At 56.1% G+C, this 19,685-nt stretch overlaps 1 protein-coding gene across 1 annotated transcript; it reads left to right on the forward strand.

Moving 5' to 3' along the window:
* The first annotated feature begins 250 nt into the window (after nt 1–250).
* CPN2 (carboxypeptidase N subunit 2) lies at nt 251–13,944 on the forward strand. The gene is made up of 2 exons (XM_062177323.1): nt 251–340; nt 12,055–13,944. The coding sequence occupies exons 1-2, from the start codon at nt 338–340 to the stop codon at nt 13,687–13,689; spliced, it is 1,638 nt and encodes a 545-aa protein (XP_062033307.1). The 5' UTR covers nt 251–337; the 3' UTR covers nt 13,690–13,944.
* Nucleotides 13,945–19,685: the final 5,741 nt, after the last annotated feature.

Genomic DNA, 19,685 nt, shown 5'->3' on the forward strand with positions numbered 1-19,685 from the left:
GTGTGCAAGGCTCTGAGAACTCTGCAGCGCAGACTTCTGGAGCCTTCTAGGGCTGCTGGGTGACCTTGGAGTCCTAAAAGCCCCAAGCCTGCGACCTCTGTGGGGCTTTGGCCTCGCCAGGTGTCTGTCCGAGGGAGCAGTTCAGGGTCATTGTGTAATCTTCAGAGGCCCTGTGACCCTGTTGACATTCCAGGAACACTGGGGCCACGTGAAGGGAGGAACCACTGCTCGGACCTTTGATCAGCGCTGGGGCTGGATTCAGCTGGCCACAGACCACACAGACACCCCCTGCTCCCAAGAAAAAGCCAGGGTGCTGTCGCCGGACACAGAGCCACTCATGGTAGGCGGCCTGGGTGGCTCCCAGCTCCGTGGAGGGTGGAGGAGGGGGAGTGTCTGGCCTGGGGGCTCCACGGGGGCAGCACGGGGGCTTTCAGCTCTTCCGGGTGCAGAGTACTCCCCAGCTCCAGGTGGGCTGCAGGGTCTGCCCCCCCCCTCCCCCAGGGCCTGGGGAAGCTCCTGAGGGCTCAGCTGGGGTGGGCATGGGGAGAGGAAGTTGGGCAGGGGGGTTTGAGAGGAATGCCAGTCTGTCCTCAGGGCCTTGCAGGAGACGGGGAATTCGGGTGGCTGGGTTGCCTGGATCCCAGCTGGTCTATTCCTACACCCTGGCAGCACGGTGGCTAGTCCCTCCTGCCATTCCCGGAAGTGACTCGGCTTATGAGATCCAGCCCACGGTCGCTCTAGGAGTACAGTCTGCACCGAGTTACCTTTTACTGAGCGTTCACTGATTGCCAGGCCCTGTGCTGGGTGTTTTATATTGACTGCTCCTGCATGTTTGGCACCCAACCCGATCCCTGCTAGCCCCAAGGGATGAGTTTGAATTATGGGGTGGGGAGGGACTGGGCCAAGCCCACGCAGGTAGTAGGCATCACACTGGAACCCAGGTGGCAACTTGGCAGAGCCAAGAAAGTGCTTTCCCCGTTCCCCTAAGCGGGATGAGGAGCCGGGCCTCAGGTTCAAGGTCGCAGAACGCTGGGACACATCCTGTTCAGTAGCACACGGGCTTGGGCTCCTCCTCTGGGCCCAGCCCCAAGCCAGGTGCCTGGTGCAGAGCTGGATACAGAGATACAGCAGCATGACCCTGGCTCCCAGGGGTGCTGGGTGGGTGGGTGCCACTGGCTGGAAGGCGGCGCCGAGGGGCCCGCAGAGGCGGCAGGGGACGGAAGTGACCTGCAGATCCAAAGGAGAAGCAGCAAGGTCGTGCAGGCCTGGGAGGGCGGCAGAATCCGGGCGCAGCAACAGGAAAGGCAGGCCCAGGTGTATCAAGGGACGGAGGCGTGCGGTGGAGCCAGGGTGCTGGCCCGTGGCAGGGCCTGGTTCGCAGTTCCGTCTTGCTTCAGCTGTCTCCTCTGTGGACAAGCTCCCTCTGGCGGCCTTTGCATGGCCCCTGGCAGGAAGGAAGGAACTCGTGAACTGGGCTGCGGGAGCTGCCACCTCGCACAGCCACCAGCTCCTTCCGGAGGGGTCCATAGCTGGGTGCTCGCGACCACGCCTCGTGTGTTCCACGATTATCTCAGTTTTTGAAATAAAATGTCTTCCCACCTTATTACCAACACGATACGTGTTCACTCTTTAGCATTGTAGACTACACATCCAAATATTTAGTGTACAATTGATTTATTATTTATTATGTTGTCCAGGCACAAGTGCACTCTGCAAGTGAAAAATCAGTATTTTAAGCCTCAATATACTTGATTTAAGATGGTGCAAGCCTCTTGTCCATAAATACTGACCGGTAATACAACAGTGTGGCCAGCACAGGAGGCCGCCACACACCTGTGCAGTGTCATTCCCCCAGGAACCCCTCATGTGAGATATTCAGGCTGTTTCTGGCATCATCCAATGCCTCTTCTCTCATGTGAGAGCCACAGTGGCCCTAATGGTGCTGCAGGTTGGGTGTTAGGATGGTGACCCGCAGATGCAGGGGCAGGGACTCAGGGCGCTTCTGTCCTGGGGACACTCGTGGGCAGCAGGTGGGGGCGGGCTGCCAGGGAAGAGGCTCAGGCTGGAAGCCAGCCCAGGCGTCAGACCTTGACCTGCTCCGTGGTGTCTGCTCCAAGGTCTGGGGAGCAGCAGGTCCTCCCTGGGGCTCCAGCCGGGCCTCAGCGGCTGCTCTTGTTCTGGCAAAGCTGGCGTCCAAGCGGCAGAATCCGGCCCTGTTGGCGAAGCAGATTCCAGGGCAGTGAGCACTGAGTGTGTCCCCTGGGGCTCTGGGCTCCTGCCTCCCTCTGGAACTCTGGAACGGGTGAGGTTTAGCTCTGTGGTGGATGACAGACTGGCTCGAGGCACACGCAGAAATGCACCCGCCCAAGAGCAACTGCAGAGGAGCAAGGAGTCCACTTGCTCCCAGACAACCAAAAACAGTTCTACAAAACATTACAAAAAAGCTTAAAAAAAGCCAGACTCCCCTCTGCTTGTGGAACATTTTTGTGGGTATCTGCTGGTCTGGCTCCCAGATGGAAAACAGGAGTCTCCTGGCCCCTGTCCCACCGTGGCCCTCTAGTGCCAGTCTCTGCTGTCCCCAGGCTAGGGGATAGCCCATTTCCAGAGTGCCCCAGTGACCTGCTGTCTGGATGGAGGGTGAGTCGGGGACCTGTCCATAGGCCTCAGGGTCTGTGCACCCCTAAACCAAAGGCAAAACCACTACACTTTGCCTTGGCAGGAAGGGACCAGAAAGTGCACAGACAGGCCCCGGAGGGGCAGTGGGATGATCTCATCGGGTTTCCGTGGCTAGCCCCTGTGACTGCTTGAGAACCGAGCTGGGGCTGGCTGAGCTCGGAAGGCCCGAGGTCCCGGGTGTGGCTGCACGCTCACCGTGTGCCAGGCTCAGGGCTTGCAGCTCTGCACCCTCCTCACTCAGTCGTCACAGCAGCCCCTCTGGGCAGGCAGCATTGTACCACTGTTATGTTTTTTTTTTTTTTTTTTTTTTTTTTTACAGGCAGAGTTAGACAGTGAGAGAGAGAGAGAGAGAGAGACAGAGAGACAGAGAGACAGAGAGAAAGGTCTTCCTTTTTCCGTTGGTTCACCCCCCCCCCCAAATGGCCGCTATGGCAGGCGCACTGCCCTGATCCGAAGCCAGGAGCTGGGTGCTTCCTCCTGGTCTCCCATGCAGGTGCAGGGCCCAAGCACTTGGGCCATCCTCCACTGCCTTCCCAGGCCACAGCAGAGGGCTGGACTGGAAGAGGAGCAACCGGGACAGAATCTGGTGCCCTGACCGGGACTAGAACCTGGGGTGCTGGTACCGCTGGCGGAGGATTGGCCAAGTGAGCCTCGGCGCCAGCCTGTGCCACTGTTTTGAAGATGAGCAGAGTGAAGCACAAAGAGGTCCAGGGGTCTGGTCAAAGCCACACAGGCCGTCATGGGTGGAGACAGGACTAGAGTCCTGACTGTCTGACCCTCAGCCATGACAGAGTGACGCGGGGGGCCAGAGTGACGCGGGGTTGAACTCGGGCCCAGAGTGGGTCGTTGGGCACTTATCAGTGTTTGCACTCTTGTAGTTTGCACCATCCCTGCCTCCTTTGCCCCCGTAGCCCAGGGCCAGAGGGGCCTTGACCTAGCCTTTAGCAGGCCGTTCCCCAGTGACACCCTAGAAGGTGAGAGGCTGCCAAGGCCAAGGGCGCAGGCTTACCTGGAGGTTGTGCCCTTACGTTAAACTGCACTTCAGGGACCCAGGACCCCAGCCTGTTGGGGGCTGTCCATGGTCTGTCTTCCCTAGGTGGACAATGCCAGGCCTGTGGGTGTCCCTGGGCGGCCATAAGTGGGGTCCCTGGGCCCTGCAAATGTGGGGAGTGGATGTACCATCCCCCACCCCCGCCTCTGCCTCGGCAGGAAGTGTCATGGTGTGGCGGCGAGCACTCTGCGTGTGGCTCATGTACGCCCACAGGCCGCTCACTGTGGCTGTGGGAAGCCCAATATCCCTGTCCTGGGCACTTCCAGGCTTGTTCTGGGGATCAAGGTGTGTGTGGGAGAGTGCTGAGATCTGGCAGGTGGGCATAGCACCCTCTGCTCAGCCCCCGTGTTGGCAATGCTCCCCCCACCCACCTCGGGCACCTACACAGATTTGCCTACCCTGACTTCCTGTGCCACCAATGCCATGGTTAGGATGCAGGACCTGGAGCTGCTTCCTCTGTGGGATGCTCCCACAGTGCATTGCTCTGAGTGACAGTGGAGCAAATGGGAGAGGCCCTGGGGAAGAGAGCAGCACGCAGGCTCTGGGTGTCTAAGCAGAGGAGGCACAGGCTCCCCAGGAGCACGGGCTGTCTTTTCTCAGGCCCGCCCACCTTGGCCACCGCTGACCGGCTGAAGCAACTAGGAAAACCGGGAGACAGGCTCTCCATCCAGCTCTGCAGGGGCACCCTGGGGCCCTGTCTTGCTATCTTGGATGCATGTGGGGAGGCTGGCCACAGTCCTCCTGTCTCAGTGCTGAGAGGCCCAGCATTCCGGTGGGACTTTTTTCTAGAAACTTCCTTGTGAAACCAGCAGCCAAAGAAGTCAGTAACGTAGACTGAGTGGTACATAACTAACATCATGGCATGTTAAAAAAGGAGATGGGGCCAGTGCTTTGGCATAGGGGGTAAAGCTGCCGCCTGTGATGCCGGCATCCCATATGGGTGCCGGTTCAAGTCCCAGCTGCTCCACTTCCAATCCAGCTCCCTGCTAATGTGTCTGGGAGAAATTAGCGGAAGATGGCGCAAGTATTTGGGCCCTTGCCACCCATGTGGGAGACCCAGGTGAAACTCCTGGCTCCTGGTTTCAATCTGGCCCAGCCCTGGCCATTGCGCCCATCTGGGGATAGCTTTTTCTCCCTTTGCCTCTGTAACTCTTTCAAATAAATAAGTAAAAATCTCTCTCTCTCACTATAGATATCTATATCTATATATCTATGATATCATATATACCTCTATATATCATATATGATCTCTCTCTCGAGAACTATAAATACCTATATATCTCTATATATCATATATCTGTATCTGTATCTATCTCCATCTCTGTCTCTCTATCTCTATCTATACCTATACCTATACCTATGCCTATGTCTATCTATATCTATATCTATATCTATATCTATCTATCTCTCTCTCTCTCTCTATCTCTATCTCTCTCTCTCTCTCTCTACCTCTATCTCTATCTATTTCTATCTCATCTATATCTATAGGAACTGCTCTCCTTTTCCTCCCAGGTGGAATTGAGGTATGACTGGGGCTCATTAGCCCTGGCTCCAACCATTCTGGGGCCCGGCAGCTCTGCCCCCAGGCTGCTCATCCCATCCTTGGAGGGCTGCACTCAGCACCACTGTTACTGGGCCCACAGAGGCCAACACCATGCTGGATGCTGGGCAGAGGGATGAGAACCCCCGACTTTTCAAAAAAACAAATACATGAAACGAGAGCTGTGAGGCGTCCTCTCCCCGAGACCATGCCGAGGGTTAGGGAGACGCATCTGCAGGGCCAGAGAAGGAGGCTCCTTTCAGGGCCCCTGGGTCTTGTGTAGTTGCTTCAGGGGCAACAAGGTGCTGCAGGTGCAGGCAGGACGATGGTTACCCCATCCGCTTCATCCAGAGCCTGGTGCTTACCGTCTATCCTCTGTACAGGTGCAGTCCTAGGAGAGCGAACAGGCTCGAGCTAACGTTCACCTCTGTGACTGCTGGACTGGGGAACACACACAGGCATCTTAAGCAGCAAGGATGTTTTTCTTTCCCTGGAAGTAATGACAGCGGGGAGGTAGCTAGCAAGGAGCAGCTGAGGTCCCCAGCCCCTCCCTGTAGTCTCACCGGTGATGCAGTCCCACCTGTACCACCCCTCCCCCACCTTCCATGCAGCATCTGCCATTTGGTAGCTTAAACCCAGAGCTGGCTTCTTCCAGGTTTCCCACGTGGTTGCAGGGGCCCACACACTAGGGCCATCCTCCACTGCTTTCCCAGGGCACAGCAGAGAGCTGGATGGAAAGTGGTGCAGCCGGGTCTCGAGCTGGCATCCATATGGGATGCCAGCGTTTCAGGCAGCAGCTTTACCCACTATGCTACAGTGCTGGCCTGGCAAATCATTCTTGCGTCTCTGCTGACCTTTAGCTACATCTTGTCCTCAAATTCCCTCTTGGGTCAGAGACAAGAACCTGGACCGAGACACCCCAAGAGAGAAGGAGCCATTGCAGAGTTCAGATTCGCATTCCAGTCCCGTGGGTATTATTATGAGCGAGTGCTGCCTTCTCAGCTGCCAGGTGCACATCAGAGGAGCTGCAGGAGGTGCACGTTTTCTCAAGGAGACATTATTCCTTCCCTCTTGATAAGACAGAAACGCTGGCAGAGGCTGTGAGCCACTGAGTGTCTCCAGGGGACGGGGGAGGGGGCTGTTGAAGTACAGAAGCACTCCCTTTTCTGGCATTTCCTTTTCCATGTTTCACTTCCAGGAAGCCATCGATTACTGTCTGATGATATTAACTGGAATATTCCAGAAGCAAACAACTTAGGGGTTTTAAATTGCACACTATTCTGAGTGGCATGCCCAGCGTGTCCGTCCTGTATACACTGTCCACCTGTTAGTCACTTAGTCTCCAGCCTCAGCTACGGACCAACCTCTCAGTATCTCAGTGCTTGTGTGCAAGTAACCTTATTTCGCTTAATAATAGCCCCAACGTGCTTGAGTACTGATGCTGGAAATATGCATATGCCAAGAAGAAATTGTGGAGTGCTTTCTTTTAGTGAAAAGGTGGAAGTTCAACATAGGTGTGTATGTATAGGGGAAAACACATGGCGTACATAAGGTCCATCACTGGCTGTGGTTTCAGGCAGCCACTGGGGCCTCAGAACAAAGCCTGGGGGATAAGGGGTGACTGCTGCACTGTTTTGTGGCTTGGACAGCAGGATTGACGGAGGAGGTAGCCAGCAGAGGGCAGCAGAGAGAGGGTCAACGCTGAGTCAGGAGCCGGGATTCCCACCCTGAATGAACTCTGACCAGGAAGAGGTAAACTGAGAACAGTTAGGATCCTGTTCACTACAGAGAGAGCCAGGGATCTTTCTTTGTCAATCTTGGTAAGTTCAAATGTATTCTATCTAAAGGGCATTTTGTCCTCCCTACTTTTTTTTGTGAAATAAAACCTCTTCTGTCACAATAGTGGCTTGCAACCTTGAACATTAGTGAATAAAGTCTATTACTTGGTCACTCTCTGCCAGAGCCTGACCTAAAAGGTCAGCTACACTTACAAACTTAATCCTCACCATCGCCCTAGCACGGTGGGAACTACTACATCCCATTTGACAGATAAGCAAATGGAAATCACGTGCCCAAGACCTCAGGACTAGAAAGTCTTAGGCTTAGCATTCAAATTTACGGATTTCCAGCCACTCCCTATCATGTACACGAATCACACTTGATTTGTGACCTATAGATGCTGGAAACTGCTTACAAAATAATATTTGGGGGCTGGTGTTGTGGATCAGTAGGTGAAGCTGCTGTCTGCAATGTCAGTGTCCTGTTTGGGTGCTAGTTTGAGTCCCAGCTGCTCCACTTCCAATCCAGCTCCCTGCTAATGCACCTGGGAAAGCAGTGGAAGATGGGCCAAGTGCTTGGGCCCCATGCACCTGTCACTGGAGAAAAGGGCCGTGGAAGCCGTGGGGTCCTTGTCTTCATGCGAGAAAGACTTCAGGTGTGAGAAAGAGAGCAGAGTGATAAGGCTTTATTGGGGACAGGGCATCCGTCACAACGGAAGGGACAGAGAGAGAGCGCTCAGTCGCTCAGACTGGCGGAGGTCAAGGTTATGTGGTTGAATGGAGAGAACACACCTGGGCAGGCCAAGTGGGTGGCTCAGCAGAGAGGCAAAGGGCTGAGCGCACAGTCTGTTTGGACACCCCAGGTTTTTAAGAGAGTCTGTTTACCCACCTCCCCCTCTCCTCCAGGACAAAGGATGGGGAGTCCTGGCAGAAGGGTTTGTTGGATGAAAATGAGCAAATTCCTCCCCAGGTTTGTTCGGGCCTCGGCTGATTAGAGGGAGGAATTTGCTCATTTTCACAACAAACCTTTCCACTGGGACTCCCCACCCTTTGTCCTGGAGGAGAGGAGGAGGTGGGTAAACAGACTCTCTTAAAAACCTAGGGAGTCCAAACAGACTGCGCGCTCAGCCCTCTGCCCCACTGCTCAGCCACCCCAGGTGTATTCTCTCCATTCAACCACATAACCTCGCTCTCCCCCAGTCCAAGTGACTGGGTGCTCTCTGTGTCCCTTCCGATCTGACGGATACCCTCTCCCCAGTAAACCCTTTTTCTGATGTCCTACCTAACAGGAAGATGGCAGAGGATGGTCCATGTGCTTGGGCCCCTGTACCCACATTGGAGACCCACCTGGCTTCAGATCAACCCAGCCCTGGCCATTACAGCCATCTGAGGAGCGAACCAGCAGGTGGAAGATCTCTCTCTCTCTTTCTCTGTCTTTCAAATAAATAAATAAATATTTGATTTGAAAGAGTTATAGAGAGTGAGTGAGCAATAAATCAATATTGATTTACTTATTAGAAAGGCAGAGTTACAAAGAGAGATTTTTTCTGTCTGCTGGTTCACTTCCCAAATGGCTGCAATGGCCGGGGCTGGGCTGATCCAAAGCCAGGAGCCTCCTCTGGGTCTCCCACATGGGTGCAGGGGCCCAAGGACCTGGGCCAACTTCCGCAGCCTTCCCAGGCACATCATCAGGGAGCTGGATCGGAAGTGGAGTAGCCGCAACTTGAACTGCCGCCCATATGAGATGCCAGCTTCGCAGGTGGAGGTTTAACCTAAAAAAATCTTAAAAACAAAACAAAACAAAACAAAACTATGGGGCAGTGGAATCTCCAGGTCTTGGAACTGAGAGTGGACACAATGGCCTGTTGCTTGTGATGTCCTCAAATAATCAGCTTCAAGTGTGAGTTGCTCAAAAGAAAGCTTTTATTTACCTGTGACGATGTTGTGGGGTGGCATGTCTGGGTAGCAAGAAAGAGTTCCAGGACAAGAGGTGAGTAAAGGTCAGCAGAGAAGCAAGATTTATTTGCCTGCAAAGCAGAAGTACACACTCAAGGAGTGCAAGCGTGCTCATCAGAGGTGTGGGGCCGGCGCTGTGGCATAGGGGGTAAAGTCGCCGCCTGCAGTACGGCATTCCATATGGGCAACGGTTCGAGTCCCGGCTGCTCCACTTCCGATCCAGTTCTCTGCTATGGGCCTAGTAAAGCAGTAGAAGATGGCCCAAGTGCTTGGGCCCCTGCACCCGCATGGGAGACCCGGAGGAAGCTTCTGGCTCCTGGCTTCAGATTGGCGCAGCTTCGGCCGTTGCAGCCATTTGAGGAATGAACCAGCAGATAGAAGACCTCTCTCTCTCTCTCTGCCTCTCTGTAACTCTACCTTTCAAATAAATAAATCTTAAAAAAACAAAACAAGAGGATTCCACTCAGTGAGGTTCAGATCCATCCCTTTATATGATGTGGAGACATAGGGGGTGTCTGGGGTGGGACTGAATTGAGTATTCACAAAAAGGGGTTTGGGGCGGGGCTTGAGCACCACTTATTTGGTCTCTTTTTGAAAACTTGAGAGTGTCATGGCATCACATGCATGATGGGAGTAGGAGTGTCAGCCATGGTGATTTTATTATAATGACATTATAATTACCTAAAAGTCATTATGGTGGCATAGTCAGCAGCCATGTAGGGTGTTTTTGGCTACTGTTAGTTCTGAGTGGTGTTGTCACAGAAACTTGTGGTTTTTCTACTGCACGGAAAGTAGATGTGCCCTTAGCTTTTGTTTACATTGATTTCAGTGAGTCATGGAAAAAGGGATGTGCACACTAATTGTCCCAGCATCTTTGTTAGCCATCTCTCTCAGCAAACAAAACTTACCTGTGCTGTGATTCCAGCTGGGCTGCCCCTGGGCACAGGTGGGGTTGCAAAGTGCAGGTGCTGGGCTAGTATGGGATGAAAGAGAATCAGGGCTTGATTCAGCACCCCTAGGGAGGGTTCTAGCAATGGGACAAGCTGAGCCCGAGGGGCTGGACCCTGCCCACTTGACCCATCTGTCGACTGTATTGTGAAGCTGGTGTCCCTAGGAGGGCGTGGGCGGACCGAGCCTGCAGCTCCCCCTAAGGGTGGGCTGTGGAAGGGCGCCCTGAGGGCCTGGCTGTAGGGAGCATTGAGCATTTCTTCTCTCTCACAGAAGAGGTCCGTTTGAAGGACAGGATGAAGGTTGAGGGGCCCATGTGGTGGTCAGCTTTCCCCCTTCTGTAGCCTAGACTGTGGCCAGTGGTGCAAGAGGAAATGAGCTTTTTCTTGATGTAACATCCAGTGTAAAGGCTTCCCAGTTTTTAAGGAGGTAGCCCAGGGTGAGTCCACGGGGATGGATGGGGAGTTACCCATGGTTGAAAAGGCCTCTACGAGAACTTGGGGACAGAAAAAGCAAGGTAGGGAAGGAGCAGGTCACGGCTGGCTGAGAGCCCAGTGGGTGGGCTAGGTTGGATCTGGTGTCCCTGGATCTTGACCATGTCCTCTAGTGTCCCGGGGGTCCCTGGGGATCCCCTGCGGACTGTGACTGGTTCCCAAGTATGATCCTTGGTACCTAAGCATCCTCAGCTCCCTTCATTGTGCCCAGGCATCCATAATCCCTGGGGCTTCCCGTGAGTAGGAAATATGGGGTTGGCCACAAATGAGCTTAGGCCTCATCTTATTTTAGCAAGGTGGTGACCTTCATGGCACTTCAGATGCAGCCAGTAGCAGCTCAATATGACTGTTAAAATAATCCTGAATGTTGGGGCTGGCATTGTGACATAGCAGATAAAGCCATCACACATGACACAAGCATCTCATATGGGCATCTGTTTGAATCTCAGCTACTCCATTTCTGATCCAGCTCTCTAATAATGGCCTGGAAAATCAGCAGAAGATGGCCCGAGTGCTTGGGCCCCTGCACCCAAGTGGGAGACCTGGAAGAAGCTCCTGGCTCCTGGCTTTGATCTGGTCCAGTTGTAGCCATTTGGCGAGTGAACCAGCAGATGGAGGATCTCTCTTTCTCACTCTCTCTCTCTCTCTCTCTCTCTCTCCTTCTCTAACTCTGCCTTTCAACTAAATATATAAATCTTTAAAAGAAAATCAGGATACATTTGTTAAAAATGATCCTGAAAGTTATCATTTGATAACTCAGAGGAACTTTTGAATGGAGCATTCTTTAGAACACTTGTCAGTCATGCCCCAGGACCACACAGTTGGGAAGCCTGGGATGAGTTATGGTTTCGAAATTTCCAATTCAGGAATCATCTCCCCAGTTTGCATACAGCATTGAAAAATTCTACCATACCCATAGCCTACTTTCCACATTTGTCTTTTATGCCTCGTTGGTCTCTTTTCTACTTTTTCCTCTAATTTGGAAAGGACACAGGAAGTCCAAAAGACCTGGGTGTTGGTCTTGCCGGGGCCGCTACCTTTCGGGGTGACAGTGGACAGCCCACGTGGCACCTTCATGCTCAGGAGGTGAGAACCCTGGCCCCACCTATCCTGCAAGGTTGCTGTGAGGTGGTGTGCAACAGCTATTAAATATACCAGCTATGGGCGGGCGTTTGACCTTGAGGGTAAGCTGCCACTTGAGATGCCCACATCCCCTCTGAGAGGGCCTGAGTTCGAGTCCTGGCTCCACTGCTGACACCAGCTTCCTGCTAAAGCACACCCTGGGAGACAGCAGGAACTGGCTCAAGTATTTGCATCCCTGTCACTCACATGGGAGACCCAAATGTAAGTCTCAGCTCCGGCCTTTAGCATAGCCCAGCCCTGGCCACTGTGGACATTTGGGGAAGAACCAGCGGATGGAAGAGTCCTTTCTCTCTCTCTCTCTCTCTCTCTCTCTCTCTCTCTCTCTCCTAAACAGTGGCCTCCCTGATGAGGCTAGCTCTCGCTCACAGCCTGACCCCTATATGTGCTCTGTGTCCAGTGCTCTGGCCACTGTGCCTCACTGCCCTTGGTAAAGGCACCGTTCTGTTCTCTCTCCCTCTGGGGATCTAGGAGATGCTCCCCGGAGCCTGGCTGCTCTGGGCCTCGCTCCTGCTGCTCGCTGGGCCCGCCCAGGCCTGCCCCATGGGCTGTGACTGCTTCGTCCAGGAGGTGTTCTGCTCCGATGAGGAGTTGACTGCCATCCCCTTGGACATCCCGCTGCATGCCACCAACGTCGTCTTTGTGGAGACCTCGTTCACAACGCTGGGGACCAGGGCCTTCAGCGGCAGTCCCAACCTGACCAAGCTGGTCTTCCTCAACACGCAGCTGTGCCACTTTGGGCCGGAAGCCTTCGGTGGGCTGCCCGGCCTGGAGGACCTGGAGATCACGGGCAGTGCCTTCTCCAACCTCAGCGCCGACATCTTCTCCGGCCTGGGCTTGCTGGGCAAGTTCACCCTGAACTTCAACAAGCTGGAGGCCCTGCCCGAGGACCTCTTCATCCACATGAGAGCCCTGGAGTCCCTGCAGCTGCAGGGCAACAGGCTCCAGACCCTGCCAGAGAGGCTCTTCAGGCCGCTGACCCAATTGAAAAGCCTCGACCTCGCCCAGAACCGCCTGGTGCAGCTGCCTGAGGGGCTGTTCCACCCACTCGCCAGCCTGCAGAGCCTGAAGCTGAGCAACAACGCCCTCTCGGGCCTGCCCCAGGCTGTGTTTGGTCGCCTGGGCAGCCTGCAGGAGCTCTTCCTGGACAGCAACGCCATCTCTGAGCTGCCCCCGGCCGTGTTCTCACGGCTCTTGAGCCTGGAGACACTGTGGCTGCAGCGCAACGCCCTGGGGCACCTGCCATCCACTGTCTTCTCCGCCCTGGACAACCTGACCTTCCTGAACCTGCAGGGCAACACGTTGCGGACGCTGCCCGCTGGCCTCTTTGCCCACACGCCGCACCTGGTCGGCCTGTCCCTGTCCCACAACCAGCTGGACACGGTCCCCGAGGACGCCTTTGCCAACCTGTCCAGCCTCACTTCCCTCACGCTGTCCCACAACGCCATCACCCACCTCCCTGCCAGCATCTTCAGGGACCTTGGGGCGTTGGCCAAGCTCTACCTGGGCAGCAACAACCTGACAGCCTTGCACCCGGCCCTCTTCCAGAACCTGTCCAAGCTGGAGCTGCTCAGCCTGTCCAGGAACCAGCTGACCACCCTCCCACAGGGCATCTTTGACACCAATGACAACCTGTTCAATGTGGCCCTGCACGGCAACCCCTGGCAGTGCGACTGCCACCTGGCCTATCTCTTCAGCTGGCTGCGCCAGTACAGCGACCGGTTCTTCAACATCCAGACCTACTGCGCAGGCCCTGCCTACCTCAAGGGCCAGGTGGTGCCTGCTCTGCAGGAGGAGCAGCTGGTGTGCCCCGTTAACCGGGACCGCTTTGGCTTCCTGGCCCCAGGGCTGGACGACAGGGAGCCAGGGGCCAGCTGGGATCTGGCCGTGGAGGGAGAAGTGGCCCCGAGCCGGTGCACCTACAGCAACCCCGAGGGCACGGTGATGCTGGCCTGCGACGAGGCCCGGTGTCGCTGGCTGCACCTGCAGCTGTCTCCCAGACAAGGCTCCCCAGGGCTGGCGTACAATGCCAGTGAGGAGTGGGACTTGAGGTCCGGCTGTGGCTCCGTGCGGGTCACTGTGTCTATCCAGGCGCTGGGACCCTAGGTTCAGGGTGTACTGAGCCAGGAGCCTGGCAGATTGGGCTTGGGGTGGGACCAGGTGACAGGTGCACAGGGGCTGGGGAGCTGGGGCTCGAAGCTTTGCCTTTTCCAAAGCAAAGGGACAGGTCGCGTGTCCTGGGGGGGTGGGGGTGTCAGGCCTGCTCTACCTTCATCACCTCCTCCCTGAGTCTGAGACCTCACAAGACCACCCTCGTGGGGAAGCTGCCCATGTGGGCAGAATAAAGAGCCCGGGCCCTGCCGCGATGTTTCCTGTCGGTTACTACCCAGCCTACTCCTACCGCACCCTGGGGCTCCAGCCCCTGGGGTCCAGTCCCCGCTGCTCCAGCAACTTGGAGTGGGCGCCACCTCCTGGTGAAGACCCAACTCAAAAGGCAAGTGACTGCTCCCATTCCTCTCCCGGCAACTTCATTTTTAACAGGTACAGAGAACAAAGTGGGTGATGGAGGCTGAGGCAGCCAGAAAGTGCAAGGGCAGGGTCTGGTGGGGGCGTGTGGGAAACAGGGGCGCCGTGCCAATCCCCCGCTCCCAGGCTGTGTCCAGGGGAAACTGCCATCAGGAAGGCAGACCCACCCTCCACTGTGACAGTACCAAGCCCCAACGGGCCGCTGCGGCTTCGCCTGTTCGCCCGCAAGGTGCAAGGTGGCTGACCCCCCAGAAAGGAAGGCAGAGCTGGCCGGGGAGGAGGGGCGGACACTTTGGGGTCACTCATGTGCTGCTACTGTGCCCCCTTGGTTTTCCTGGTGCTTCCCAGTCTGCTGCTTCCTCACATCCCCAGAGTGGGTCCTGCTCCAGCCGGCTCCACACCAGCCCCAGCCTGCCTGGCAGCCCCCGTGTCCTCCCGTCCACCACTCGCAGGTCCAATCCAAATGGTCCCACTGCGGGTTCCCCTTCCACAGACTGGCAGGCTCACCGCCCCTCACCTGAATCCTCATGGCCAACATCAGGCCTGGTTGGAGATAAAGGCCAAGAGAGCCTGGGATGCTGAAGCAATGGAATCAAATGGGATTAGCAACCTGACAGCTGGGGCGAGGGGACTACAAAAAGCTCCAGGAAAATGTTCATTGGGAAAAGACTGCATGGATGTTAAAAACAACTGGTGCTACAATAAAATCACCTCTGATCCCCTTCCCCCAACATGGTGGAGCACCCTGTATTCAGATGGATGGAAAGACCCACGGGCCATGCAAGAACGAGGAAGCTGCACCCCGCTGCGGTGAGGGTGTGGCCCGGGGCAGGTGCAGCCGCTCTGAGTCAGAGAAGCGGTGAGGGTGGGCTTGGGAGACGCAGGGAGGGGGCAGGCTGGGCAGCTGGGTCAGGGAGGCCATGGGGCAAGGGCCCCACATGACACAGGAAGCATGAGTTCTCCTTCATCTCCCATGGGAACGTTCTGGAACACATTTCCCCAGAGAGTTCAGCAGGTGTGCCGAGGCGACAATCCCGACATTCACTTGGTTGGTCCATTCCCCACACCACCTGGCTCATGACTCATCCTGACCAGTTCTTGCCAAGGCTTCCTCAGAAGGGCAGGGGCTGCTGGGGCTCTCCGGCTTCTGGCTGGGTATTGGGTCTGCTCTCACGGGTGTAGGTGAAGCTTCCCTGTCTCCCTCACATGCACGCCTGTGTGAGCCTTAGACATGGTCCAGCCATTGGTGTGCTGGCAGGGACGAAGGGATACGAGCATCAGGCAGACATTTCTGTCAATTATACCCCCCCCCCAATAACTATGAAATTAAAAGATAGTCATTTCTCTCTATGCTGCAAGCTGATTGGGAAAGTGCACTGGCCGACAGGCAGCTAAGACCAAGGTCACCTGGGGAGAGGCGGCTGAGCGTGCTGTGCACCCCAGGGGTCCCCACGTCCTATCTCCTTGTGGGCAGCCAGGTCTGGTCCAAGAGCAGAGTCTCTGATGAGCTCTGGACTAGAGATCAGCACCTTCCCTGCCCTTCACCTCTTCCTTAACACCCGGCGCTTGGCGAGTCACAGCTCCTTGCTGGGGGCTCACTTCCTCAACTGTTTCACAAAGAGGTCGGTTCTCAACCAGGTTCATCCCAGAAGGATGTCAGGGTCAGGTGTCAGGGTCAGGTGTCAGGGCTGCCGTTGTGGTGCAGGGGTTCAAGTCCTGGCTGCTCCACTTCCAGTCCAGCTCCCTGCTAATGTGCCTGGGAATGTGGCAGAGTGTGGCCCAAGTGCTTGGGCCCCTGTCCCCCACATGGGAGAGGCAGATGGAGCTCTAGGCTCCTGGCTTCCGCCTGGCCCAGCCCCCATCATTGCAACTATTTAAGCAGTGAACCAACAGATGGAAGATCTCTCTCTCTCTCCCCCTCTCCCCCTCTCCCTCTCTCTCTCTGTAACTCTGCCATTAAAAAAAAAAAGACATGTACTTGGGCCCTACTTTTCATGAGATTCTGATTCAGTCTCCCTGAGGGGAGGTGTCCTGTTATCAGCTTTTGGAGGGGGGGGGGAGAGAGAGAGAGAGAGAGAGAGATCATCCAACTGCTGGTTCACTCCTCAAATGGCTGCAACAGCTACAGCAGGGCCAGGCTGTGACTAGGAGCCGGGACCCCAGTTGTTGGCAGGGAGGGCTGTAAGCAGTTGGGCCATGATCTGCTGTCTTCCCAGGTGCATTGGTGTGAAGCTGCATTGGAAGTGGACTGGACTCCAGCGTGGCACGTGGGCACCCCAGGTGGGGACTTACCCTGCTACAGCACAATGCCTGCCACAGCCTTTTAAAAACAGCTCCTCCGGCGGGGCCGGCACGGCACGGCAGCTTAAGCTGCCACTTGAGACACCTGCGTTCCGTGTCAGAGTGCCACTTCCATCCCCTGATCCTCCGATTCTGATCCAGCTCCCTGCTGATGTGCCTGGGAAGCAGCAGGTGACGGCCCAAGTACCTGGGGTCCTGTCACCCATGTGGGAGACCTGGATGAGTTTCCTAGCTCCTGGCTTTGGCCTGGCCCAACTCTGGCTGTTGTGGCCATGTGGAGAGTGAACCAGTGGATGGAAGAGCTCCATCTTCCCGCCTTTCTCTGTCACTCTGCCTTTCATATAAATAAACAAATCTTAAAAAAAAAAAAAAAAGTCCACAGAACATCCCCCAGTGACTCCAACACAGAGCCAGGGCTGGATTTGTCTCAAGCGCTGGACCCAGGGCAGAGGGGCCACTGCCCCCACTCAGATCCACTGGTGTCATGCTCTGTAGGCTCAGGAATGCCACCGGACACAGACATCACATGCTGCCTTGTCTTCTTCCAGTACAGGGCGGTTGCTTCTGGCTGGGGAGTGCTCCTCGGTGATTCCCTGCTGCTGGCCAGCCCTGCGGCCTCGGGCAGGCGACTGACTCAACTCCCTGTGCCTCAGTTTCCTCTCCATGGTGTCCCTGACATAGCAGGATCTGCCTCATTAGCATTATCGGTGAAGGTAGCACTAGTGCATCCACGGAGAGCACACAAAACAAGGACACAGTACATTCTGAAAAAAGAGAGCTACCATCCATTATGGTTCTATTATTTCTAGACAAGACTTGTGGGTGGAGACGAGGGCAGGAAAGTAGTGGCCAACTGCTTTGGCCACCGCATTTGTCTCTCCTGCTCCGGCTGGTCTGCTTTCGGGAGATCATTAAAATTGCAGCTTGTGGGGCTGGCCGGCATTGTGTGGGTAAAAGCCACCGCCTGCGATGGGATGCCGGTGCGAGTCCCAGCTGCTCCACTTCCAATCCAGCTCCTGCTTATGGCCTGGAAAGGCAGTGGAAGATGGTCCAAGTACTTGGGCCCCTGCATCCACGTGGGAGACTTGGATGGAGTTTCTGGCTCCTGGCTTTGGCCTCACTGGATCCTGGGCATTGCAGTCATTTGGGAAATGAACCAGCTCTCTACTCTCTCTGTGTAACTCTCTACCTTTTAAGTAACTTAAAAAAAAAAACGTTCGGTGCCAACAGTGACTTGGAAACCTGCACGAAGCTATCAGAGACCAGACGCTCCAGCGTAATGCAAGCGCAAGGGCGAGCGTCTGTTCTTAGCTAGCTTCCGCCGCCAGCATCCGCACGCATCCCGAGTCCCAAATCTGCCACGGCAGCGATCCTAGTCCCGGAGCGCCGCCTCGTGTCGCAGGCGGAGAGCGGCCCGGGGACGCCGGGCGCGGGCTGGGTCCCAGGAGGGTTCGCGGCTCGCTCCTCCCGGAGCCGCGGGGCGCCGGGCTTCCTTCCGCTCAAGTCAGGGACGGCGGGCACACGCACTCGGTGGCCTAGGGACGGCTCCTGGCGGGCGGGCAGAGCGGCCGAAGCGCAGGGTCCCCACCGCGCCGCGGGGCTGGGAAACGCCGCAGGAATGCGCGCCGCATCCCAGCCAGTGCGGTCCCAGCCAGTCCCGCGCCTGCAGCGCCTTCCAGCTCCAGCCAGACGAGGATCCGGGGACCTCGCAGCTACACCCGGACCCACTCGCTTCACACCAGCCCCACAACAACATACAGAACTGTTCCACCTCGGAAACCTGATGGTTCGCACCACTTCGGCTTCAGTCTTACTGCGACTATGAGCAACTCATCTCTCTCCAGGCCTCAGAATCGCCACCTGGTAGCCAGGGGCTGAAAGTTGGGAGCGCTGAAGTCCTGTTCAGGTGGACGAGTGGAGGGTGTCACCTCCGGCTCCCACCTTCCATGGGGTGGGTCATCTCGGGCAGGCACCCCACATCTCATTTGACGTGGGGGAGGTGGTGCGCCTGCCCTGGAGGACCCAGGCAGAATCGAAACTCTCAGAGCTCCTGGGGCCGCTCATGTCCTCAGCCACAGCTCCTGTGCAGAGAGCACCATCACACATCTGGCCCCGCCCCTAAAGAGCCCTCTCAGTAACCTCTCTCCTCTGCTCGTGCCCAGTGACTGTCGGCTCGCGTGCTCCTCAGGTGGCCCAGCCTTCTCGGGGCAGTGGATTGGCCAAGCGATCCGTGACATTACAATATTCCTGCTGTCCCTGTGGTTCAGAGTAGATGCAGCCTTCACAGTCCTCCACGTCATCCCCTCCCGGAGGCTGGCTCTCCAAGCACTTGCTTCTCACAAGTAGTGTCTTCAGCTCCTCTGTGTCCCTATCAGAAAAGCCACCTAGAATGGGCCACCTAGAATGGTGTGTCTCTTTGCAGGCTGGGGCTCAGCGACCCCATGGCAGGTTACATCTATTGCTGACTTTGGGTGATTTTTTTTTCCCAGAGCTGTAAGGCTGTCCTGCCTGGGTCCTTTGTTTCCAACCTTGTAGAATGGATTATCCCAATAACAGCCTTTCCAGGCGTTCTCTGCCAAGTTCAATGTCACAAGGATTCTAGGGACACTGGGGTCAGCCTTCATAACCAAGTGCCACATGGCCTTGGGTGTGAATGTTCCTGCAAGGTTGCAAAAGTGCAGTGTGTGCAGGGTCTGCTCGAGGCCTTGGGAGCAGGTGCTCCAGCTGGCGGACCCGGGTGCTCAGCGGTTTCTAGATCTAAGGTGCTCAGGCACCACCTTGCCAGGCACAGAAAGAGATGCCCAGTATTCGGAACGAATCTCTAGAAGAGACTGCTAGATGGCCTTGAGGGCTGGAGGAACCGGTCCTGAGGAATCTTGATGAATCTGGAGGTTTCTTTCCCTCCCAGGGGCGCAGGGAGCTGGCTGGCCTTTGTGCACTTGGTTGAGGGAGAGAGACCTGTGCCCTCCCCGAGAAAGGCTTCCAGAGACCGTGCTGGCTGGAAGCGCTACCGCTAGCAGAGGCCAGGGTCGGATGCCGTCTCTCAGGCTTCAGGACGACCCAGTGGGCCTGGCTGAACGGAACATTCAGGACAAGGGGTGGGGAATTTTCCAGGTGATGACTCTGAAAGCAGGAGAAGCTCAGCTCAGGTCCCCAAGGGCATGTCTGGTGGCAGTGAAGCTGTTCTCCTGGGAGCTGGGACCCGCCCGGTTAGAACAGCTCTTGCCGCTGCTGAATTCCACAGATGCAGGTTTTGAGCTCAGCATGGGGACGCG

This window comes from Lepus europaeus, chromosome 2 (genome assembly GCF_033115175.1).
Source record: "Lepus europaeus isolate LE1 chromosome 2, mLepTim1.pri, whole genome shotgun sequence".
Lineage (NCBI taxonomy): Eukaryota > Metazoa > Chordata > Mammalia > Lagomorpha > Leporidae > Lepus > Lepus europaeus.